This window comes from Eulemur rufifrons, chromosome 2, assembly GCF_041146395.1.
Source record: "Eulemur rufifrons isolate Redbay chromosome 2, OSU_ERuf_1, whole genome shotgun sequence".
Lineage (NCBI taxonomy): Eukaryota > Metazoa > Chordata > Mammalia > Primates > Lemuridae > Eulemur > Eulemur rufifrons.
Window position 1 is genome coordinate 59,991,899 of NC_090984.1, and position 27,124 is coordinate 60,019,022.

Below are 27,124 nucleotides of genomic sequence, written 5' to 3' on the forward strand. Positions count from 1 at the left end.
ACATATTTCACTTTTTACCACTAAAGCATGTTAAAACAGATATAAATGTGGAAGCACACAGTTCAGTGTCTAACAAAGTGCTTAATGATGCAGTTCCAGGAATGCATTGTGGCATAAGAGCGGAAGCACCTGTAACAATCAAAGGTTTAGTAAAGGATTACCTGCTCCAGGGGAAAGACAAAGGACTGCCATTTCCCAGGGTTGTCTGCACTGCCTTTTGTCATGAATTTCAAATACACTTAATGAAAACAAGAAGGTACGTTCACAGTTGCAAGCTACCAACCCAAAAAGAGCTTAGCACAGAGGACTAAAGGGGTAAAAAGGATTTTGATATCAATAAAGAATAAAAACAAAAAACAGAGCCAGAGGCATAGAGAGGAGTGGCATAGAGTTTTTTAATTTGGAAGGCAAAAGGTTACACTTAATAGAACGCAGAGGTCAGGTTAATGAACATTCATTACAAAGTAGTTTTGACACAAAGCGAGGAAACACTTCTCTGGGCTTTCCACCTGCATACCAAATCAGAGTCGGTAATAAGCACAAATCTCAAGAAAATCCACATGTCCAACAAGCTGCCGTCTCAACAACTCTTATCCAGGAAAATCAAAAGTGAACCTAAAAGAAAGAAACAGAAAGGTAAAATGTCTTATGATACTACAGATGGGGCCTCAAATCCTTCAATCTAAATTCTAACCCACAAGACAGTTCAATGGTTCCTAAACTCAGGACAGTATTTAAACCAGGCTAGAACAACCAGAATGAAGCATATATATTTCACAGAACATTTTATGGGCATAGTATCCAGAAAAATTAATGTTCAAACATGAATTCCAAGCACACCAAGGCAAACTGACTAGGAACTGGGAGACATGGGTTTTAACTCCAGCTCTATCGTTCATTAGCTGCATGGCTTTTACGTAAGTCATTCTGACCTCCCTAGACCACAAATTCTTTGAGGTGAGATGGTTGCAGTTTACCATAAAGAGCCCTTCTGGATTTAAAATGCTTATAAAGCATGGATTTCCAGTTTAGGGGGAGAGGAGGATAGGGGAAGGAAAAATTCAAGAAAGAAAGTAGATTCAGGACCAGCCTGGGCAACACAGCAAAACCCCGTATCTACAAAACATGTAAAGGAAAAAAAAAAAAAAAAAAAAAATCAGCCGGGCATAGTGGCCCCAGCTACTCAGGAGGCTGAGGCAGGAGGATCATTTGAACCCAGGAGTTGGAAGTTATAGTGAACTATGATTGCACCGCTGAACTCCAGCCTAGGTGACAGAGTGAGAGACTCTCTCTTAAAAAAAAAAAAAAAGTAGAGAAAAATTCCTAATCTCAGATTTCACAAAGAACCAAAATAAAAGAAGTAATTTAGTTTTAATTTAAAAATAAAGTTGGCCATGCTCACATCTATAATCCCAGCACTTTGGAAGACCAAGGTGGGGGAATTGCTTGAGACCAGAAGTTCAAGACCAGCCTGGGCAACATTGTGAGACCCCATCTCTACAAAAAAATTTAAAAATTAGCCAGCACAGTGGTGCAAGCCTGTAGTCCCAGCTACCCGGGAGGATTGCTTAAACCCACGAGTTCAAGTCTGTAGTGAGTTATGATTGCACCACTGCACTACAGCCTAGGCAACAAAGCAAGACCTTTTCTCTCTCTCTCTCTCTCTCTCTATATATATATGTACACACACACACACACACACACACACGAAAAGAAAAGGTTATTTTTAGCAAGGAGAAAATGAATAACTCCAAAAGAAGTGGCTACATTGCTGCCAGAGCCAGATGGAATTGGCTCCCCAAAAGATACAGGCTTCCTTTCTGGTCCCTCAGAGTGGAGCTTCCCACAAAGCAGACTAACATGGGTGTGGCCAGAAATTGACCTCTTGGCCCTAGGGGCTCCAAAGTCTCTAGCCATGAGCAGCCAATTTTCCCACAGGGTGCCTAAAAATACTGTAATCTTCTATGTGTGCCATGACTTGATACTACCTTTCAAAAAAACTGGAGTACCCCAGTAGGTAAAAAGTTGGTTCAAATGACCTGGAGATTCTCGCATCAGAGCTTAAAGGTAAGGTTTCAGACTTTTAGCCAGAATGCATTTATTTCACTAACAATGGTATTGAGAGAAATGCTACATAACTGCAGGACATTCCTGTATCAGTGGAATTGTGAGAAATGTATAAAACAGCAATAACAGCAAAAAGTGTTCACAGTGCCAAACACAAACAGACCTATTAAAACTCACTTACTCATTTCATCAACTTTCTTAAAGCAAACTCTCTAGTAATAGACTATGCACCAATATAACACATCAGTTCTAATGGCCAACGTGAGAGAGGACTACAGCAAAAGGCCATTTTCAGTGAACAAAGCCTTGATACTTATAGAATTATAAAAGAAATCCTAGTTTAGTATAAAAGTTAAGTTTTGAGATTTTATGATATAAAAACACTTAAATCAAAGATGTCGAGGCTAGTCCTTGTTGAAGGCAAAAATGACCTATCAGAGTTAAGACTCTTTGATAGTTTTCAGAAAATCCTATTTACAATGATCTACTCCCTTCTTTTAAGGCAGATACGTTTACTAGACATTATTCTAAAAGCAAAGATTCTAAGATTCTTTGAAATATTTGCTCACAAAATTGGACAAACAGCTCAGTAGAATGATTTCAACTGTTAACCAGGGCATAAAGGTTTCAGGAAACAGACTAATAAATCTCCTCCCCTGATATCAAGACATGCAAAATGGAAGACACCTACTGAGAAAAGTTAGCATGACTTCTTCAGTCTATTTTACCCATGCAGAAAAGATAGTTCCATTTGATCAGTCAGTTCTAATCATCTTAAAAGAAAGGAAGGCACAACACAAAAAACTGTTAAAAATAATTACTCTCTGCATAGATAGAAAAGATAATGCCAGACAGGGTCATTTCTATTTGGAATCTGTATTCTTCTCCAGCACCATCTCTATTCAGATACTAGCACTAGGCAGATATGCTCAAATACTGACTTTCCTTTGAATCCATGTCATCCTGGATCCTGGTTGCCCAATTAAAACTGAAATTAGAAATAATGTGAATCATAATCCATTCTGCATAAATTCTAGATTCAGAGCTCAATTTGAATCACTATAATTTTATAAGGCACAAATCATATAAAATTCTAAACAATGAAACGAACTTTAAAGATCAGCTAGTGTAATCCTCTCATTATAGAGATGAGAAAACTGTAACCTGATAGTTTTTGAGGAATCTGTCCAGAGCTGTGCTGTCCAACAACAGAGCCACTAGCCACAGGTGACTATTTAAACTTAGTTAAAATTAAATAAAATTAAAAATTCAGTTCCTCAGTCACTTAGCCACATTTCAAATGTTCAATACCCACATGTGGCCAGTGGTTACCATATTGGGCTGTGCAGACCCAGAACATTTCCACATTGCAGAAGGTTCTAGTGGACAGCACTGCTCCAGGGTCGCCCTCCATAAAGTCAGGTCTCCTAATCTGCATTCTCCTCCATTTCTCCTGAACCACATCATGGATGGCCAACTTTGCAGAAACATTTGAGATAGCCTGTCTTCATCCTTTCTTATCAACCTCTCCTAAATTTTTCCCATTTAAAAAAGAAAAGTAAGTTTAATATTTTTAATGAAAACCTTCTAATAGGAAGATGTATATAGTCATCACCTGAAAGTCCTAAACATAACAGAGAGGAAGACATATAAGTTTGGAGTTCAAATGTCTGTTATCAAGTTCCCACTTGGTCACTTATTAGTTCCAGGGATTGGACAAGCCAACTTGGTAATTTCACCAAGGTTTAATGACCTCAGGTGTAAAATGGGAATACTACTATTTATCTACCTCCATCATAGGGTAGGTGATAAGGATCACATGAGTTAATGTATATAAATGTGGAATGTATGTGAATCCTGTAAGCCTGGTAATGTGGTAACTGTAAAACATTTTACAAATGTTGTTTAGGCTGGGCGCGGTGGCTCACACCTGTAATCCTAGCACTCTGCGAGGCCGAGGCAGGAGGATTGCTCGAGGTCAGGAGTTCGAGACCAGCCAGAGACTGAGCAAGAGCGAGACCCTGGCTCTACTAAAAAATAGAAAGAAATTAGCTGGACAACTAAAAATATACAGAAAATATTAGCCAGGCATGCCTATAGTCCCAGCTATTCGGGAGACTGAGGCAGGAGGATTGCTTGAGCCCAGGAGTTTGAGGTTGCTGTGAGCTAGGCTGATGCCATGTCACTCACTCTAGCCTGGGCAACAAAGCAAGACTCTGCCTCAAAAAAAAAAAAAAAATACGTTGTTTAATTTTGTAATAGGCCTTATACAAATATTGTACATTTTGTTATAATTTGTAATTTCCTACCTCCTGTGAATGGATAATGGGAACCTGAGAATATGAATAAAAAGCAACAATTGAAGAGAAAAAAAAAAAAAAGCCCAAATGAGGATCCACAGAAACTCCAAGTGGGGATGACTTGGAGTAGGCGTCACCTGAGCTAGAAGGATGGAGAAAATAAGGCAGGAGTTAAGGCAGCAATGAAATTCATAAACACAAATCTACCTGACATTCTTTTTTTTTTTCTGATGGCCTTAAAGGGACCAAATACAAAACAGAGTTCAGTCACCAATTAGTAAGTCATCAATTAGTGGGTTTTTTTAGCAAATAGAATAAGCACATTCAAAGTTTTAAGAATAATAGATAAAGAATTAATCTTGCCTTCCAATCAGGGACAAATGAGTTGAAAAAAGTTATGCTGTGCCTACCTCAGAAGATTTTCTACAAATTTAGGACAGTTCCCCCCCCCTCGTTCCTGCCCCCCCCCGCCCCCCCTCCAGAGTTCCTTTTTGAAGAACTTATTTGGTGACTGGACCTAATTCAATATAAGGTGGAAATGTCAAAAAGAAAATGAAATTGAAATAAAAACAAAATAGGCCCCCAACCAACAAAAAAATTAAAGATAATTGCTGGTGGAAGGTCACTGTTAAGAGTAATAAAAGGTCTAGAACAAACCAAAAAGGGAGCTCTCAAACTGATAAGATAAAAAAAGAAACAAAGGGGAAATCTGAGGGTCTATGGGAATACGTAGTTGGTCTTCCCCTATGTAACAAAACCTTTGGTTTTAGGGTCCTGTGCCCTTTTGTTCCTAACTCAACAATGCCCACTTCTGGCCAGAATGTAAAGCACCCCCCAATCCAGCATCTAAACCCACTCAGACCTCTGCTGCCCTCCTATGACTGGAAAGAAACTAGGTTGTATCATAAAGATATCAGTGATTTTTGGCCAGGCGCGGTGGCTCACGCCTGTAATCCTAGCACTCTGGGAGGCCGAGGTGGGCGGATCGTTTGAGCTCAGGAGTTCGAGACCAGCCTGAGCAAGAGCGAGACCCCACCTCTACTAAAAATAGAAAGAAATTATATGGACAGCTAAAAATATATATAGAAAAAATTAGCCGGGCATGGTGGCGCATGCCTGTAGTCCCAGCTACTCGGGAGGCTGAGGCAGGAGGATTGCTTGAGCCCAGGAGTTTGAGGTTGCTGTGAGCTAGGCTGACGCCACGGCACTCTAGCCCGGGCAACAGAGTGAGACTCTGTCTCAAAAAAAAAAAGAAAAAAAGATATCAGTGATTTCTTCCCCCAAACTCAACTTCTCTTGTATGTTGTAGTACATTCTCGCAGCATATGAAATGTATTATACAATCCAATAGGTGGCAGCAGAGCCCAAAGAATAACATTTAGATCTCCTTCCAGAGGTAATTTTCTCGATTACTATACTTTAACTGATGAATTCAAAAAGCCAATCCAATAGCATGTTTGCAAACAGTATTGCTACTCAGAGTCTAAGATGTTCTTCCCAGCCCTCTTGCTTCAGCTAGGATTAAGCACTATGAATTTTTAAAGACCTGTGGGAGAATGGTCCCCATTATAAAAACAAAACACTAACAAGCCTTTAGCACAAGCACTGGGCAAATAATCTCCCTGGGAGCTGAGCACACTTCCAAGCTTGAGTTGGTCCCTTTGTTCCCAGTTCATCTTTCCTTACGATCAGGACCCAATTCATCTGGAACTCTGATTCCCAAACTGTGACCCAATGTGGCTCTGTCCCTCTTTTTCCCGTTACCCTTCAGAACACCTGAAAGGATGACATTTTTTGTAGAGAATTTCACAAAGAAACATGGAAAGACAAAACAGGAAATAATTACAGAAAGTATATAAAATTTTAAATACTCAAATCCACTGAGCTTCTGTGTCATGCATGCTTTTAAAATTACTGCCAAATACCAAAAATTAATCATTTCATGCGTACACAGATTCTTGGGGCTCAGAAGCTCACTAGGAGTATTTTTACATTTATATTTTCATTTTTATAATATAAATATTGAGTCTTTCTTGACCACCTGGATAGCTACTCATAACGAGTACTGCCAACTAATAGAGCAGCTAACTTTTATCACAGGGTTTCTCAAACTGCCATCTTTGTTTGGACATGTTTTCAGGAGACCACAAAGTCTGAAGTTAGAAAAAGTTGTGATAATAGATCTAGGTCTTATATTAGTCTTGGCTGAACTAAATTGCCTTGAAAATTTTCAAGCGTTATAGGACAGGGAAGGACTTAGGACTAGAAAGGATTCAAAGCAAACTTCAACTGAATCTATAATGTTTAGTCTGTTCAAAATCTGTCAATTCCAGATGGTGGATACATGGGTGTTTGTTACATTATCTGTACTTTTTTGTCATTTATTGTCATAATAAAAGGAAAGTAGTAAGATGAGTACAGTGGATAAAACACTTCTGGTATCTTTCTAAATTTATTTGTTTAACTCTACAATTGACAAATATTACATAATAAACACCTGTGAGCAAAAAGGGGTTATAAAAATAGTTGTTTTCTAAAGTCAGACTAGATTATCAGACTTCCTAGTTATAAGATTTCTAGCAGGCTCTCACACACAGTTCCTCATTTATAAATGGGAATAGCAAGCCTATCCTCAGGAAGTTTTATTTGTTTGTTTTAAGAGATGGGGTCTCACTATGATGTCCAGGATGGAGAGCAGTGGTTATTCACAGGCGCCATCATAGCGCACTGCAGCCTCTAATTTCTGCCTCAAGCAACCTTCCTACAGCTGGGATTACAGGCACACCACCATACCCAGCCCATCATGAAAGTTATTTTGAAAATAAAATGAGATACAGAACGAAAAGCACTTAAAGCATAGCACACAGTGAGCACTCAATGTCTGTTAACTTCCTTACTTCCCTTTGAATATATTGATTTTTTAACTCAATGCCATTTTCTTTTGATCTGCCTTTTTTAGAGTGGCTGCTGGTTTCCAATGTCACCCACAAATTCATGCAAGATCAGTTACATTATAGATGTTTATTTTTTTAATACCAAACTCTCAGTTGGAAAATATGAAAAATGTTCAATCTGCTTTGTTCCATTTCCTGAGTTGGCATAAATACTGAAAACTCATTTGGAACTACTTTTAAAGTGCTTTGGCACACTGTACATATAGCTGAGTTAGAGGCACATAAAAGGGGCAAATAAAATGTATTATTTAAAAAAAAAACCTAAGAGCAATACAGTGTAGTGTATGTCAAATGAAGGATCTGTAAGAAAAATGCTCTGAGAAATTCCACCAGAGAGAAGGATTTTTCTATAAACATATTCTCTACAGAATGATTTAACATTGCAATCTGGGATTGAAGATTTTGCTGTACCTGGGGCCCATAATTCCCAGCTTAACAGGTGGTCCTGGGTTGTTAATATGGTCTATAGTACACAGTTTCTGCTGAGCCTGCTTTTTTCTCTCTGTTTTTGTCATAATTTTGAAATACTAAGCTCTCTGCAGCAGAGTCCTCCTCCAATCATGACAGCCCTAGGAAATAATTTTCCATGATTTGGTATTTCCCTGAGCCTAGAAAACACCCTTGAAATGTTTGCTCCGTCCCCTTCCTAAGTATACTCATGATTCATCTAGAAAAAAAGATCTTCAGAAATCTAGAGAAAGACAATCAGAAGATTTATGACCTTTCCAGAAGTCTCTATCAAAAAGCCCAAGAGTTACTCTTACTTTGCAAGCATAAGGTCAATGTTGATAGGTCAGTTTTCTAGCTGCACTCAAGAAGGGAGAGAGTCCAGTCCCTCTTCCGGACTCTCACAGTATTTGGTTCTGATTTTTAGTGAGGCTCTAGCTCTAACTGTACTGTATTTTAACTGTTATGTTTACATGTCTTCTTCCTACTAGATTGATCACTTCTGGAAGGCAGGGGCCACATTTTACTTTTATGTATATTCCCAGCTACAAGACACTGACTGGCACATAGGGAGGACAACTCAAGTCTTAATCAGGTTACCAAGGAGTTAAATTACATTAAAATAATAGAATAAAGTGGTTCCCAAACTTTTTTTATTGAAATAAACCACTCTGTCCACTTACCATTACCAAAAATGAAATCTTACCCAAACTAACAGAACTGTTTTTGAGGCAGTATCAAAGACAAAGATTTATGTAACATATTATAAGTAAATGACTAATTCAGGTCAGAAAATGAAGTACAGTCATTGTCATACTATTGCAAGCACATTACACATAGGTGCTCCAACTCTTGTATTAGATTTCTACTGATTAATGCCAAAAATGATAGCTTTCCATGTGGTGGCAGGAAGAGGTTGGTCCTAGGATAGTCTTCCCCCAAGAAGGATAACATTTCCTAAGGTTCTCTTTTCTCTACTACCCAGTAACAGCAACGTTAAATTTTGCAAAGCAAAAGCAAACAAAAGAGCACATGCATTCATCAGTAAGCTACATGAGGTATTAGAAAGAGCACTGGGCCAAGAGCACCACCAGACTAAGGCACTACCCTGCAAACACTTAACTATGTGGCCAGGGAAAGCCAGTGGATTGTTCTGGGCCTCTGTTTTCTCATATATAAAGTAACAGTGTTGACCTACAGTTTGGAAAACATCCATATACTTATTAGAGCTTCAGCTGAACTCAAGAAGGTACAGCTAACTCAAGAAGGGAGAGTCTGATTGGGAGGGAGGGATGGAGGTGAGGGCATACCACACATGAAGGAGAGGCCAAGCTGAGCATGCTTTTTGACTTCTGTCAGTCAAAACAACTCCAACTCTACTTTTATATACCAGGATTCTATATAGGAGTTTGGGGAAAAAAAGAGCTCTACTGCTAATAAAAGACAAAATGGCATTCCAAGTCACTACAAAGATCTAAATGATTTTTTAAAAAAGAAAAAATGGCAAATGAACCAAACAGCATCTCATCTTATATTTTAAAGTCTTCTCCCAAGTTAATCTAATTCCCCCACTTACTTCTACTTTAGGACACATATTAGCAAATGGCCATAGTCATTCATTCAACATACACTGGAGCCTATCAGGTGTAAGTGTTCTATAGTGAGTACTATGAAGACAATGGCATTTAAAGTCATATGAAATCAAAATCAGAAAAAAATTAAAGAACAATTCTAAAGGCAAAATCTACAATTTATGTCTCTTCCAAAATCTGAGTTATTTTCATGGAGTTATTGTGCAGAAATTATTGTACTAGCTACAGGCAAACACTCGTTTTCTGTTATCTTAATGATTTGCAGAACAGCGAGAAGAAAAGGCAACGACCATTAGCAGTAGCACTGATGAATCATGATGATATTAATGTACACTTTGCAGACCAATAAGAAACTCTGCAAACATCCTATCAGCAAGGGAGCCTTGCCAACTACAATCAAAACCAGTCCTAACCAGTTTCTCTTCCTAAAATCAACATTAACGGACAAAGGCTATGATCATTACTTACATTCTTCCAGTCTCCCACTCCTCAAGTAAATGGGAATGATTCAGCCAACAAAGTTCATGACAACAAGGTGCAGGATGGTGTTGGCAAAGAGAAAATCAGCAAAGGCTCGCTCCGGGGAGATGCCTTGGAAATCTGCTTTGTTCTGTGGGTTGATCTGTATTCTCAGGCAAACTGTACAAGAAGCAAAACACAAAAATGATTATCTAGAAGTATAAAACAAATGACTGCTAGTGACTGCTACTGAATTACCTTATGACCCAACAATTCTACTATAACAGAAATGACCGCACACACATTGAAAGGCACATACAGGAATGATACCCACAATCTAAAAGTCTACCAAAAGTTAAATGGATAAATTATAGCATATGCAAACGACAGAATACTATACAGCTATGAAAAAGAACTATACACAAAATGAATGAATTCCACGAATAAGTTGGGCAACATAATCAAGACATTAAAAGTACATGCTGTATGATTCCATGCATGTAAAGCTTAAAATGAGGCAAAACAAAGCTATGGTAAATCAAGTCAGGATAATGGTTTTTAGCCTTCATGGGGTTGGGGGGTGACTGGGAAGATGCAACAAGGTTTCTATGGTGCTGATAAGAATATCTTTTTTTTTTTTTTTTTTTTTTAAGAGACAGGGTCTTGCTCTGTCGCCCAGGATGGAGTGCAGTGGTGCAATCATAGCTCACTATAACCTCAAACTCCTAGGCTCAAGCAATTCTACCACCTTGGCCTCCCAAAGTGCTGGAATTACAGGCATGAGCCACTCACTGTCTGGCAATGTTCTATATCTTGATCTGGGTGGTGATTAGATGAGTAAATTTAAAAATTCATCTAACTGTAGACTTAAATTTTGTACTCTTAACTGTTTTGTTAAAGGAAAATTAAAGCAAAAATATGACTTCTCAGAGTTATGCTAAAAACTAGAAGCTTACTCAGAGAAAAAATATATAACCAAAAACCCACAAAGCTCTCATATCTCCTGAATTAGAGGTTTCTAATTATATCTAGATGGGGATGTAGCTGAGGCAGTAACAAAGGGACTGAGCCGAATGACAAGTTATAAAAATGTGAATTATTTTCTAATAGAATATGTATATAATGGATAACAGAGATTATAAACACAATATGCTCATCCATGAGGATCTCATAGTTGTAGATAAACTATCTTTGACCTCAAAGTTCTAGCAGCTGCTTATTTGTCTCAAAAAAAGCAGGAGACCAAAGCTGTATAACTCTCAACAGAGAACTCTCCACTCCCACATTCTATAGCCTTGAAGAGTCTACCAGGGGCGGGGAACCTGCAGCCTTTTGATTTCAAGATTGTTCTTTTTTAAGCACCAAAGTTGGCAAGAAAAGCTTCATCTTTCTCCGCTGCACCCCTTTTAATAAAAGGATCTGCTCTGTAAAATTTGGATTCACTCAAAAGGCCACACTCAAGGATCCAGAAGGCCACACTCTAACCTGATACCTTAGCAACGGTCACCACTGACAAGAAAAGGAAGCTCCAAGAGTACACTCTTCCAAAATATCTTTATGTGTGTGATAAATTATTACACTACTTAAGAAAGCCCAAATTTGCTTCAGGCTAGTATAATTCCATCACTAACCAAGAAAAAATGACAAACTGAGATCTAATCCAAAGGTCACAAAACTATCAGACTAGTTCTCCAGCGCCCATCACCATGGCAACAGTTGTCATTATGCTTAAACAGGTAAACACCGTGGAAGCACCACTGATCTTTTTAGGCTCCCAGACCCTTCAAATATGAAGGACACTTACTGAAGCAAGGGCAACCAATTAAAATCCTGCTGTAGAAGGCAGATTGGCTCATCCAATTGGGAGAGCAACTGGCAATATCCATTAATATTTAAAATGTTTTTACCTTTGACAAAGGAATTCATCTTACAGAACAGAGACATTCTAAGAGCATGTTTGTAAAGTTGAAAAAAATTAAAACAGTCCAAACGTCATCAAGGGGATTAAACAATGCTACTGACATACAAAGAAATCCCATGCAATTATTCAAAAGAATAAGGTAAATTCTGTACACCCTGACAGTAAAGACATCCAAGCTATATTAACTGAAAAAAAAAAAACAAAAAATTATCCTATTCCATATTTCTTTTTAAAAATGTGTATATATATGTAGGGGTATATATATAAAGATATATATAATTATTTTCTCATTTGTTTTACTTGAAATCTACAAAAAAATCTGGAGAAATAGATACCAAACCATTAACAGTGGTTACTGGGGTGGTAAACAGGTGGTAGTTTTTGAAAAATATGAGGGGACAAAAGAAAAACTCTCCATGACAGTGGATAAGATAATGAATTGATGTTATCATTACCACGTTATTTCAATGACAACACAAGAATCAGAGACCCACAGAGATGGAAAGGACCTCCAAGGTCCAGACCAACACCCCATCTGATGCATAAAATGCCCAAGGGATGGTAGGGAGTGGGCAAGCTGGGGGAGGCTGCATGAATCACCTGGGAAGCTTTCCAGAGTATACTCACCACTTACAGAAGCTAGTAAGCCACCCCAGATGGAGAATTACAAACTTTCCAGAGCATGTGTTACTGCGAAGGGTGTCACATCTCTCAGATGCATTGGAACAAAAAAGGCAAAGAATGCCTGTTCAAAAAGCTCCTCCACAAATGGTCCCTCAGTCTCTCTCTGAGCACTTCCAAAGATGGAAATTCACTACCTCCTCAGGCAGCCTGTTCCATTTTAGCAATTCTAATTTAATCTATCCCCTTAAATGTTCATTCATTCAGCAAAATATTTACTGAGCATCTACTACATGACACGCATTGTTCCAGGTGTTGGGAATACGGCACAGACCAAGAGTGTGGCTCTCAAGGAACTTCCACTCCAATGGAGAGAAATGTATAATAAACAAACAAGGAACTATCAGGTAGTGAAATATGCTATGAACAAAATAAAACAAGACAATAAAGAGTGACTGGGAAAGCTTTTTTTTATTCAATCATCACAGAAGATGCTATTTAAGACCAATATTTGAAAGATAAGGAACCGATCACATAAAGATCTGTGGGCAAGGTATTCTACATATAACAATCTTGACATGTTCTAGGTATAACAAGGTCAGACTAACAAGACTGTAGTGATTACGGGGAAGAGGACAAGGGCCAAACGCTGTGGGGGCTTTGTAAACCTCAGGAAAGAGTTTGGATTTTGTTTTAAGTGCAATGGAACAGTATTTCAGGGTTCTGAGGTGAATAAAATAATCTGATTTACATTTTTTAAGGCTGCTAGAACTGCAACATGGGGAATGGTTTGCAGTGTTGAAGAAGCAGCAAAGGAATCACTTAGGAGCCAAAGAGCTAGGGTAATGGTAGTAAAAATGGACAGAAGTGAAGAGATACAGGCTGTATTCTGAAGAAAACAGAGCTTGCTGATGAAACGGATGTTGGAAATAAAAGAAATCAACAGACCAGGGAAACCTAAATTTTTGCATTCAACAACTCAACCAACATTGACACCATGTACTGACTAGTTAAGAGGCAGATGGCTGCGCAAGAAGGGTCAATTTGGGACATGTTAAGTTCAAGGTATATATCAGACATCAAGTTGGCAATTGGATTTACTAATTTAGAATTTAGGGGACAAGTCAAAACTGAAAATATAAATGTGGTAGTTGTAGGTATATAGATGTTATTTAAATCGACCTATGGAAAGAAATACCAAACTGAAGAGATCTAGAACCAAACTCTCAGTGAGAGATGTACCCAGCACAAACAGTAGGAAGGAAAAGCCAGTCAGGCTAGAAGGAACAAGCAGGAGACTGTCATACTGTAAAAATCTTTGAGAAGCAAGCTTTTCTTTTACCCAGAAGGAAGCAGCCAACTATGTTAAATCCTAATGTTACAACATGGCGAGTGTAGTTTCAGTAAAGTGGTGAGGACAGACCACCACCACCAAGAATGGGTTAAATAAAGAATGGAAGGAGAAACAGTGACAAACAATTCTTTCAAGAAATTCTATGATGACAGAGAATAAATGGAATGGTAGGTAGAGGAGTATCTGGGGTCAAACGTAATTTTTTTAACTGGACAATATCACAGCATGTTTGTATGATGGGAATGATTCAGTAGAGAGAGAGATATTAATGATGCAGAATGGAGGGATAATTGCAGAAGCTGAGTACCGAGGAAGCAAGAGAGGATTGGATCCTCTGCACAACTGAAGGAGCTGTGACAGGAAAGGGACACATCACCCACCATAATGAGAAGTCAGTCACAGAATATGGGTACAGAGGTAGGTGAGCTGCTATGATTCAGTGAAGGGAAGATGAACAGAATCCTATCTACTTTTTTTTAGTGAAAAAATAAAAGATCATTAATTGAGAATAAAGAAAAAGAAGAAGTCAGTAAGCATAGTCTGAGAAACCAAACATATTAGGAAGTATTATCACAGGACCACTGAGCAGGGTTGGGTGATCACTGTGCTCCTATTCTCACCAATAATTCTCCATCAGCACTGCATCTCAACTTACTTGTATCTGTCTCCCACTAGATTATGAACTGTGAGAGTAGAAACCATGTCTGTGTGCTTCACAGTTGAATGCCCAGCACCTCGGCAGAGAACCTAACACATAATTGTTTAGTATTCCTTAATTAATTATATGCATGCTCACAATTTAATACATACAGTGCTAAGCACTGAGGATGCAGAGATGAAAAAGACAGCCCCTGCCCTCAAGGGCTTACCTTCCAGAAGGAAGACTGACAGACACACAAACAGAGCAGTGCCCCATCCATCTCTCTCTCTCTCTCTCTCTCTCTCTCACACACACACACACACACAGAAGTCATAATATAGGAGAAGAGACCTAGATCTGCTGGGAGAGTCACGGAAGAGTCCCAAAGGGAAATACTACTTGAGCTGAGAAGTCTAAGAAATGAAGGAATTTTGAAGGCAGTCAAGCAGAATTAAAACAGCTTGAGACATTACAGAGTGTTCAAAGAATGACAAGTAGCTCAATAATGCTAGAGCAGAAAGTACAGAGGAGGCAGAGGCAAGAGAAACTGAAGATAGCAAAAAGCCAGATCATGAAAGAGTCCATATGCCATGAAAAAAATTTGAATTTTACTTTGGGATCCAAAGACAAATTTTATGTGGGAGTGGCACAATCAGATTTGCAAGTCAAATCAAGCCTGCATATATAGAAGATGACTGGAAAGAGAACCACAGGCTGGAAGGCCAGTAAGGAAGACTGCAGTAATCTATATTAGAGACATTAAGACCCTGAGACTTTTGAGGATGAAGAGGTAGCAATGGATGTGTGAAAGATATTTAGAAACAGAACTATCAGACACAAGAGTGGCAAACTTCCAATCTCTTAGATAGCAGTTATGGGAGATAGTATCAGGACCCACAAATCTGATGGAAACTTCCAAATGAAATGCTGGATCCCAGTCTACACAGCCCAATAGTTTCCATGAGACAGAAAATACTCTGGATTTAGAGAAGATGGTGAATGACAAAAACTGCCAGCCAGAGTGTCTCTGCAAGAAAGACAGATTTTAGAAGAAAGTGAAAAAAAATAAACGGGCAGACAAACATAGATCAGACGAGGGTCGGAAGGAAGAGTCCCTGGAACCACAGGAGACTCCACAGGAAGAAGCTGTGGAGGAGAACTGGAAGGAGAAAGGCCCCCCAAGGGGCTTGGAGACCAGCAACAAGGGTAGGTGGAGGAGTTACATTTCCCCTCCCTTGCGTTTTGGACTGCAGGTGGGCTCCTGAGCAGAGAGACCTGCCCACACCAGCCCAGAGAGGGCCATCGCCAGTGAGCCATGAGCCTCTTGCGGAGAGGGCACCAGGCTCCCAGCTCCCTCAGGGCAACTCCTGGTCCGCAGACCCCAGCCGATCGGCAGGCGCCATATTCTTCATTCTCCCCTCCCCTTTCCCTACTGGTGGCTGCCAAGAGAGACAATTTAGCCACCACCCAGAGGCATCTGCAGGGAATGGGACCTTTCCTTTTGGGGACCTACAGCAGACTGAGGGGTACTCAGATTGTGACCTCCCTACCCACCTGCCCTCCCAGGTGCTGCTTGCCCGGTGACTCTAGGAGAGCGGGTCAAATCCTGAGGCGGAGAGACATTGATCCAGCTTGGGCACCCAGTGGGTGACTTGAGACCAGCACTCCTCTCTCTGGGTCAGGGATTGATCTCCAGGGCCCAGGGGACAGGCCTGCAGACCAGATCCTGTACACCCAGCTCTCAATCGATTGCCCTGGGGCACAGAAGGGATATTTGTGAACGACCCTACTAAGTGTGTGTGTCTTCAGGGGCAGATCAGCCTGCCTGAGAGGCAACCTTCCTCTCACAGGAAGGCCATGCGCCCAGCCCAGGCTGCGATCCTGCGTAGGGAACCTCCTGGCCTGCATGACAGCCAGGGTAGATCCACAGGCTTGAGGTCCTGCCTGCTGGCAGAGGCCTGAGAGAAACTGCTGAATAGGGGAGGGTGGAAAGGAGCAAGGCCTGCTCCAGACTGCAGGTCTGAGACAGCCCCACCCCTACAGGCAGACTTTCCTCCTGGGTGGGGCCATTCCAGCCCTTCCCTGGCAGCTTTGCCCAGAGGCAAAGAACAGACCTTTGACCTCTGCTAACAGCATTTGTGGAGCTTGAGGGCAGGCTCACCCAACTCAGCTCTGCCCAGACTCACTCCCTGACCTTCCCTCACAGAGGTGCAGAATAAGGACACACCTGGAAGTCCCAGGGCCCCACCCACCACGTAAGGCACTGGAGTGCCTCTCCAGAGGAACAAGAGCTGGTTACAGGACCCAAAAACAACACTGCAGCCTGTCCCTCCCAGCAGGCGCCACCTATTGACAGGGAGGTCATTCTGCACACCCTTTTACTGCATCTACTAACTCATAGTATAGGATGTGGTCAAATCTCACCCACAAACACCACCTACTGGCTCAGAGACTAAAGAGGGTGTGTCATTATCCAAACGAAAATCTAAAGGTAAGAAGCAACAGCTGATCCAGATGGGAAGGAATCAGCGAAAAGAACTCTGGAAGTATGAAGAATCAAACGGAAAGCACACCCCCAAAGAGAAACACCAGCTCTCCAGCAATGGACATTAACCAAATTCAGAACACTAAAAAGACAGAAGAAGAATTTCAAACATGAATTGCAAGAAACTCAATGCTCTGCAAGAAAAAATGGGTAACCAACACAAAGAAACCACAAAAAAAAAATCCAGGACTTGGAAGAAAAATTCACTAAATAAATCGAAATATTAAAGAAAAATCAAACCGAACTCCTGGAAATGAAGAATTTATTCAGGGAATTACAAAACACAGTAGAAAGTCTCAGGAGCAAGGTAGATCAAACAGAAGAGAAAATCTCAGAGATCAAAGATAACACCTTCCAATTGAATAAGTCAGTCACAGAGATAGAGCAAAGAATAAAAGAAAAGACCAGAGTCAGCAGGAAATGTGGGATTACATAAAGAAGCCTAATGTGAGAGTTATGGGCATTCCTGAGGGTGAAGAAGATAATACACAAGGGTTGGATAAGCTATTTGAAGATACAATTGAGGAAAATTTCCCAGGCCTTGCTAAAAATCTGGATATACAGATACAAGAAGCCCAAAAGACCCCTGGGAGATTCATTGCAAATAGGAAGACACCACGTCATACAGTCATCAGACTGACCAAAATATCCACTAAAGAGGCCCTTCTTCAAGCTGTAAGGCAAAAGAAACAAGTAACATACAAAGGAAAGCCCATCCGAATTAACACCAGATTTCTCAACTGAAACCTTACAAGCAAGAAGAGACTGGGGCCCCACTCTCATTCTTCTGAAACAGAATAATGCCCAGCCTAGAATCTTGTACCCAGCAAAGCTAAGTTTTGTATTCGAAGGAGAAATTAAGACACTCTCAGATAAACAAAGACTGAGAGAATTCACCAAGACAAGACCAGCCCTCCAAGAAATACTCAAAACAGAGTTGCACATGGACCAGCACAAGAAACACTCACGAATGTAAAACTACTGAAAAGCTAAAGATCAAAGGCCAGATACCACAATGGCTCAAGAGAGAAAACATAGTAATGAAGTTCTACCCAATAGGATGAACAAAAATCTGCCCCACCTATCAGTTCTCTCAATAAATGTGAATGGCTTTAACTCCCCACTCAAGACACATAGGCTGGCCCAATGGATAAAAAAAATACAAGCCAAGTATCTGCTGTCTCCAAGAAACTCAGCTAACCTGCAAGGATGAATTTAGACTGAAAATAAAGGGGTGGAAATCGATATTTAAAGCAAACGGAAGCCAAAAGAAGGCTGGCATGGCGGTTTTAATTTCAGATAACTTAGTTTTTAAATCAACAAAAGTAATGAAAGACAAAGATGGTTACTATATAATGGTGAAGGGTACAGTTCAACAAAAAAACATAACTATACTTAATATGTATGCACCCAACTTAGGTGCACCCAGATTCATAAAGCAAACCCTACTTGATCTAAACCAAATGATAAACAGCAACACCATAATATCTGGAGACTTCAACACCCTGCTGACAGCACAAGACAGATCCTCCAAACAGAAAATAAACAAAGAAATAATGGACTTAAACAGAACGCTAGAACAAATGGGCCTGACTGACATTTACAGGATGTTCTATCCAAAATCCACTGACTATACGTCCTTCTCATCAGCTCATGGGACATTCTCTAAGATTGACCATATCCTAAGACACAAAGCATGTCTTAAAAAAATTTAAAAAAATAGAAATTATACCATGCATCTTCTCAGATCACAGTGGAATAAAAGTAGAAATCAACCCTAACAGAAATTCTCATTTCTACTCAAAGTCGTGGAAGCTAAACAACCTTCTCCTGAACAATTATTTTATAAACGAGGAGATCAAGATGGAAATCAAAAGATTCTTTGAACTAAATAACAAAGGAGACACAAGTTATCAAAATCTGTGGGACACAGCTAAAGCAGTCCTGAGAGGTAAGTTTATTTCCATAAATGCCTATATCCAAAAGACAGAAAATTTACAAATAGACAACCTAATGAATAGACTCAAAGAGCTGGAGAAAGAAGAACAGACTGACCCTAAACCCAGCAGAAGGAGTAAAATCAATAAGATCAAATCAGAACTAAATGAAATGGACAACAGGAAAACTATACAGATTAATAAAACAAAAAGTTGCTTCTTTGAAAAGATAAACAAAATTGACATGCCTTTGCCTAGACTAAGAGCAGAAAAGAAAAATCTCTAATAAGCTCCATCAGGAACATGAAAGGAGAAATTACAACTCATGCCACAGAGATACAAGATATCATCTATGGATTCTACAAAAACCTTCATGGACACAAAGTGGAAAATGCGGAGGAAATGGACAAATTTTTAGAAACATACAGCCTCCCTAGGCTCAACCAGGAAGAAACAGAATTCCTGAACAGACCAATATCAAGAACTGAAATCAAAACAGCAATAAAAAACCTTCCCAAAAAGAAAAGCCCCAGACCAGGTAAAATTCACACCCGAATTTTACCACACCTACAAAGAAGAACTATGGGCTATCCTACAAAAGTTATTCCACAACATCGAGAAGGACAAAATCCTCCCCAACACATTTTATGAAGCCAACTTAACCCTGACACCAAAATCAGGAAAGGACGCAACAAAAAACGAAAACTACAGATCAATATCCCTAATGAATATAGATGCAAAAATTCTCAATAAAATCCTAGCAAATCGAATCCAGGTGTTTATCAAGAAAATAATCCATCATGACCACGTGGGCTTCATCTCAGAGATGCAGGGATGGTTCAACATACGCAAATCTACAAATGTAATTCACCACATAAATAGAAGCAAAAACAAAGACGATATGATCCTCTCAACAGACGCAGAAAAAGCATTTGACAAAATTCAATACCGTTTTATGATAAGAATGCTTAACAAAATAGGCATAGACGGGGCCTACCTAAAAATGATACAAGCCATATATGACAAACCCACAGCCTGTTGTCATACTCAATGGGGAAAAATTGAAAGCATTCCCACTTAGAACTGGAACCAGACAAGGTTGCCCACTGTCCCCATTGCTATTCAACACAGTGCTGGAAGTCCCTGCGAGAGCAGTCAGGCAAGAGAGCAGAATCAAGGGTGTCAAAATGGGGACAGGAGATCAAACTCTCACTCTTTGCTGATGATATGATATCTAGAAAACACCAAGGATTCAACCAAGAGATTCCTGGAATTGATAAATGAATTCAGTAAAGTCTCAGGATACAAAATCAATACACACAAATCAGAGGCATTCATATATGCCAATAACAGTCAAACTGAGAACCAAATCAAAGACTCAATACCCTTCACAATAGCAACAAAGAAAATAAAGTACCTAGGAATATATTTAAGGAGGTAAAAGACCTCTACAGGGAGAACTATGAAACACTGAGGAAGGAAATTGCAGAGCACGTAAACAGGTGGAAAACCATATCATGCTCATGGATTGGAAGAATCAACATTGTTAAAATGTCTATACTACCCAAAGTGATCTACAGATTCAATGCAATCCCTATTAAATTACCAACATCATTTTTCACAGATATAGAAAAAATAATTTTATGCTTTGTATGGAACCAGAGATGACCTCATTTAGCAAAAGCAATTTTAGGCAATAAGAACAAAATGGGAGGTATTAATTTACCAGACTTCAAACTATACTATAAGGCTGTGGTTATTAAATCAGCTTGGTACTGGCACAAGAACAGGGACACAGACGAGTGGAACAGAACTGAGAATCCAGATATAAAACCATCCTCATATAGCCATCTAATCTTTGACAAAGCAGACAAAAACGTACACTGGAGAAAAGAGTCCTTATTCAATAAATGGTGCTGCGAAAACTGGATAGCCACATGTAGAAGACTGAAACAGGACCCACAGCTTTCACCTCTCACAAAAATCAAATCACGGTGGATAACAGACTTAAACCTAAGGCGTGAAACTATTAGAATTCTAGAAGAAAATGTGGGAAAAACTCTTATAGACATTGGCCTAGGCAAAGAATTTATGAAGAAGATCCCAAAGGCAATCACAGCAACAACAAAAATAAATAAATGGGACCTGATCAAATTAAAAAGCTTCTGCACAGCCAAAGAAACTATCACGAGAGCAAACAGAAAACCTACAGAATGGGAAAAAATTTTCACATGCTACACATCCGATAAAGGACTGATAACTAGAATCCATTTAGAACTCAGGAAAATCAGCAAGAAAAAAATCAAACAACACTATCAAAAAGTGGGCAAAGGACATAAATAGAAATTTTTCAAAAGACAGAAGAATGGCCAACAAACATATGAAAAAAATGCTCAACATCTCTAATCATCAGGGAAATGCAAATCAAAACCACAATGAGATATCACTTAACTCCAGTGAGAATGGCCTTTATCAAAAAGTCCCAAAATAATAAATGCTGGCATGGATGTGGAGAGATAAGAACACTCATACACTGCTGGTGGGACTGCAAACTAGTGCAACCTCTGTGGAAAGCAATATGGAGATACCTTAAACAGATACAAGCAGACCTACCATTTGATCCAGCAATTCCATTATTGGGCAGCTACCCAAAAGAACAAAAGACATTCTATAAAAAAGACATCTGCACTCAAATGTTTATAGCAGCACACTTCACAATCGCAAAGATGTGGAAACAACCCAAGTGCCCATCAATACATGACTGGATTAATAAAATGTGGTACATGTATACCATGGAGTACTACTCAGCTATAAGAAACAATGGTGATATAGCACCTCTGGTGTTTTCCTGGATAGAGCTGGAACCGATTCTACTAAGTTAAGTATCCCAAGAATGGAAAAGTAAGCACCACATGTACTCACCATCAAATTGGTTTCACTGATCATCACCTAAGAGCACATTTAGGAATAACATTAATCGGGTGTTGGGCAGATGTTGGGGGGGAGGGGATGGGCGTATATATACATAATGAGTGCGATGTGCACCGTCTAGGGGATGGGCACGCTTGAAGCTCTGATTCGGCAGGGAGGGGGAGCAAGGGCAATATAAGTAACCTAAACTTTTGTACCCCCATAATATGCTGAAATAAAAAAACAAAAAGAAATAAAATAAAAAATAAATAAAGAAAGAAAGAAAATACTCTGAATTAGGCCTCTTGCCTTTCAAATTCAAACTGGTTTTAGATTTGTAAACTAGGGAGAACTATGAAAAAAAAAAGCCAAAATTGTTTCACATAGATTAAAGAACAGAATAGACAGAATAGACCAAAGTTGTAAAATGACTTAAAATCTCATTTGAAGAACAAAAACTTATGTTAAGGACAGTCTTAATGTTTTCCACTTATCCCTCCTAAACAACACCTTAAATAAGCACAGATTTTAGTTGGGTGAAAAAAAGTAAGCTAAAAGGGTTGCCAACATTCAAATGTTACTCAAAAAAGGTACAGATGTCCTCCTCTATAGATACCTAACCACAAGATCAGCAGTCAGCTGCTGAGGATGTTTGAAATCTGAAAGAAGAAAAGTATTCTATCTCTGAAGTCCTTTTAAAGCTCATATACTACACTCTGTTAATTCAAAAAAAGATATCTCAATGACAATTTTCTACCTCTGGCTCCTTGAAACTATGGGTAAGTCTCTCAGCTATGAGAGAATAGAAAAAAACAGACCACTTTCAAGAGCATATGCTAAATTAACACATGTAGAGGGAATGAAAGAGAATAAACTGTCAAAAAGAAATCAGAGAAGATTAAAGGACTTTTCCCTCCTATTTATCCTACATACCAACACCCATTTTAAGTCTCTTCCTTTCTTTCTGGGTTTGTTTTTTTGTTTGTTTGTTTGCTGGTTTTTGAGACAGGGTCTCACTCTATCACCCAGGCTGGAGTGCAGTGGCACAATCATAGCTCACTGTAACCTCAAACTCCTGGGCTCAAGCAATCCTCCTGCCTCAGCCTCCCAAGTAGCTACAACTACAGGTACATACCACCATGCCCAGCTAATTTTTATTTTTATTTTTTAAAGACGGATCTCACTATGTTGCCCAGGCTGGTCTGGAACTTCTGGTCTCAAGGGATCCTCCCACCTCAGCCTCCCAAAGTGCTGGAATTACAGGAGTGAGCAACCATGCCCAGCCCTCTTCCTTTCTTAAAAAAAAATGAAAAATTTAAGTCATGAAAAGTTGTTGAAAGCAAAAAAAAATAATAAAGAAAAATCCTCAGATGCTTTCCTATTACCTACAGACTAAAGTCCAAATTCCTTGGCCTGGCATTCAAAGCTCTAGCACCCAGCACCACCTAATCCTTCAACATTATCTCCTACAATTCTCTTCTCCAGCCACCCTGGCCTCCTCCATTCTCTTCCAACAGGAAACACACCACAGGGAAATTAGAAACCCCAGCACCATAAATAGGGACAAGGCTTCCTTTCCCAACAATCAAAACAAATAATAAGCATCCAAACTTCCCCTAAAAACTAGTCTCCAGGCCTGCTGCAATGGCTCATGCCCATAATCCTAGCACTCTGGGAGGCTAAGGAGGGAAGACTGCTTGAGGTCTTAAGTTTGAGACCAGCATGAGCAAGAGCAAGACCCCATCTCTACAAAAACCAGGAAAATTCGCCAGGCAGGGTGGCATGCACCTCTAGTCCCAGCTACTCAGGAGGCTGAGGCAGGAGAATCATTTGAGCCCAGGAGTTTGAGGTTGCTGTGAGCTGTGATGATGCCACTGCACTCTAGCCGGGGTGACAGAGGGAGACCCTGTCTCAAAAAAAAAAAAAAAAGCCCATCTCTAGTTGATGACCTAAGCTAACAAGTGGCAGAGGAGGCAGGATTTAGTAAGGTCCATGCTGTCAAAAGAAATGCAAATCATATCCTTCTCTGACAACTATGAATTGTCATGAATCCTCTCTGGTCCTGAAACCATTTCATTTCTGTAGCCCTATTATCTGTTATCTGATAGGTTTGGAAATCCCAATCCCCCATGTTGACCCTACCATTAGTATGCCCTTTTATTAGGCATTCTCTTCAATGACAAGCCATCTAGCTTCCATTGGAGAGGAGGGAAGGGAGTCTGCCAATTCAATTTTAGCCACAACAGGCTCAAAAACAGGACTTGGCATAAGCAAAAGTCATCTCCTCAAAAACCTTCTGGCTTTATCACACTAATAATCTTTAATTCTAGTCCATGCCCACTCTTCAGCAAACCACAATCTTCCATGCAACCCTGAAGTCATTCCTAACCCTGAAAAGTCAGGATGGCTTTGCCATGAAGAAGGCTTCTTTCTTTAAAATCAGTTTTCAGGGCCTGTCCTGTTCCTATTCTTCCAGACCTAGAGACAAAAACATCCAAAAAAATTAATCAGAAGTTCCTTTGATTGGGGTTTCTTCTCTTGGCCAGCTAATAAAATTCTAAGCCATGTACTAGGGCTCAGAATAGGGGGTTGGGAGGCTGGAGAGTATGTAGAGCAAGGAGTGTGGCGTATTTGGTCTGATCATGGTAACACATCCTAAAGACCAGGTGGCTACCACAGAGAACAAAGTCTTGGTCATCTAGGACAAAATTCAAAGATGATAATTAAATATCCAATCAACAGGGTAAATCTCCAACTCCAAATCAGGCTCATACACAAGTCATAGGCCCTTGGGCCTATTTTAAATTCTGAGAAGTAGAAGTATCTCTAGTGTGTCTGAACTAGTAATGTGAATGTGTAAAAAGCATTCTATAGATCTGTAACGTTAAGTTACACTACTGTAAATGAAGTCTCCAGACAATTCTCATTCTGTATTTTGTCTGTACTCCAACTAGACCATAAACTCTTGAGGACAAGAAACAAACATATGCCTGATGTATTTCCAAAGCTTTAACCATAACACCTCGGATTCAACCCAAAATGCAATAGATGGCCTGACGATGATGATCACGCTGAGAAGAAAACATGAATCCTGGCATGTTTTCAAAGTCAAGCAGCAGGCAATACCAGTGACAAAAATGGCCCATGTGGTGGCCACCTAAAAACTGCATTAGCTAACATTCAATGGGCCAAGCCTGTTTTCAGTATTCATTGAATCCCTGCTAGGCAAGAAAAGTCAGAATTTGGCAAAAATTTACTAAGAGAGTTCTCATTAAATATGACAGTCTACAAGGTTATCAAATCCCGGAATCAGAAGAAAAAATAAAGCTAAATTATATCAATAAAATTTGATTATATTATACAATAGAATTATATCAATAAAAATTGAGTTCAGGATAGTGAAATAACAGCTTTATCCACAAGAAATAAGTAGGAGCAGCTAAAAGCCAAAATCAAGTAAAGGAAGATTCAACAAGCAAAGAGCTTACATTTCACCGGAATTTAGGAGTAATTAGCCTAAGGTGAGAGAGATGATTCAAGGTTGGGTTTTTCATCTTAAAAGCCTACTAACTTTAAAGTTGTGTTAAAGCTAAGTGAAAGATGGAATGCGGTTTTAGTGGCTCACCAGGTTGAGCAGCAGCATGAAGGTGGTTTCTTTAGACATTTAATTCCAGCTCCTAGACAGCTGTTTGGTATTAGGCATATGACCTAAACTTTCTGAGCCTCAATTTCCCCATTTACAAAAAGCAGGCAATGCAGGCTCTTCTCATAACTTCACGGGGCGGTAGCATGATATAAAAGAATACTATGGGAACAAAAGCAGCATACTCAAGTAACACACTATTATTGCGATTATTTATAGAATCATTACCCGCTAAGATGAAACTCCCCACACAAGAGATGAAGCCCGAGAGAAAAGAGTTGAAGGGGAAGGTCCCCACGAGGAGACAGTAACCGAATTGCAGAGCCCCCGTCAGCAGTATATACAGGAGGTACGCATCCAACAACTTCAGACGCTGCGGAGTGGAGCTCAAGTACTCTTCTAAGAACCGGGAGATGACCGACACTACCGACGCCGACATGACTACACGCAGAGTACTCCAACCAGCGTTCTCCAAACTCCTGGAGGACCCTGAGACCACACCGGATGTAGCGTTTGCGCATGCGCGCCGTCGCGCCTAAGCGCCGACTTCCCCGGTGTGCCAATTTGCGCAGGCGTATAAGCCGGCCAAGACGCGTGGGACAATGAATGCGCAGGCGCAGACTGCATCGCCTGAACACACTTAACGCCAGAAAAACTTAATGCGTCTGCGCAATGGGCTCACTCACTAAGCAGGACACGTGTACTCTTTTTGTTCTGTTTCCGCAGTCTGATTGGTGACGCCCACAGTTGCTCTGGCAACAAGCTACGGCGCGAAGAAGAGGGGAAGAAGTTTTACGGCGGGCAGCGCAGCTAACCAGAAGGTTCCGCCTCTCTTTGGTCCTCCCGTGTCCTCAAAGATTTAACTTTTTAGATCTGCTTTGAGGCAGTGCTTGGCGTTCCTGGCGTTTCATACCAGCCCAGCCCTAAATCTGCTAAGGGCGCTGTCTGCAGATGTCTGTCAGAAATCATTAGAGCAAGTCGACTTCCTCCGCAGTGAGAATCACCGCGCAGGCACCAGTTCAGACTTGGTTAGTAGGGGGAGTGGGTGTGATGTGGGGCTGGAGGGAGGAAGCTTGATCTCTCTACAGGGTCCTGAACCGGAACTCGAGATCTGGCCCTGCGGTGCATTTATTGGGAGCTTACTCGTGCCCGATGATATGCTAAGTTGTAGGGCCACTCAGGTGAATCAGATGCTGTCGCCGCCGTTGAAGAGAATAAGGGTCGAATATCATGCATAGAGTAAATGATCAAGTTTAGCAGCTCTCTCTCCCCAAGCTGGCATCTTGAACCTAGTGTAATATCCCAGGATATCAGCGCTGAAAGGCCCACAAGAGCATGCCTGATTCAACCCTGCCCTCTCCAACTCATTTTGCAGAAGAAACTGAAATGAAGGTTTGACCTTTTGTGTTTTAAAAATTGAGATTAGTTATTCATGTTTAGCGTTTTAACTTTTTTTTAAAGCTCTGCCTTCTAGCTTTGGTTACCCTTTTAATTTCACATGAATCTGACCTTCTAGACCTAGTTCACCTCACTTTCCAGCTGTCTTTATGCACATAACCAGGTATTTGATTTTCAGCTTCTTAATAACTTTGCATACTGTCCTAGGTATGCAAGCAAAATTCCTAAAATAGCAAGTAAACAACGATGTTCCTTCATTTTCTCTTTTTATTTCTGTCTATACGAGAAACTCCTTCAGCATTAATAAATGTATTGATTATCAGTGGTGAGCAAAGC

At 40.1% G+C, this 27,124-nt stretch overlaps 1 protein-coding gene across 1 annotated transcript; it reads right to left on the reverse strand.

Annotated features, from left to right (window-relative positions):
- Positions 1-375: 375 nt before the first annotated feature.
- On the reverse strand, positions 376-25,905 carry DAD1 (defender against cell death 1). Its single transcript, XM_069485329.1, has 3 exons — positions 25,619-25,905; positions 9,829-9,999; positions 376-615 (listed from the first exon to the last, which is right to left on the reverse strand). Exons 1-2 carry the CDS (start codon positions 25,827-25,829, stop codon positions 9,869-9,871), a joined length of 342 nt encoding a protein of 113 aa, XP_069341430.1. The 5' UTR covers positions 25,830-25,905; the 3' UTR covers positions 376-615; positions 9,829-9,868.
- Between the last annotated feature and the right edge of the window lie 1,219 nt (positions 25,906-27,124).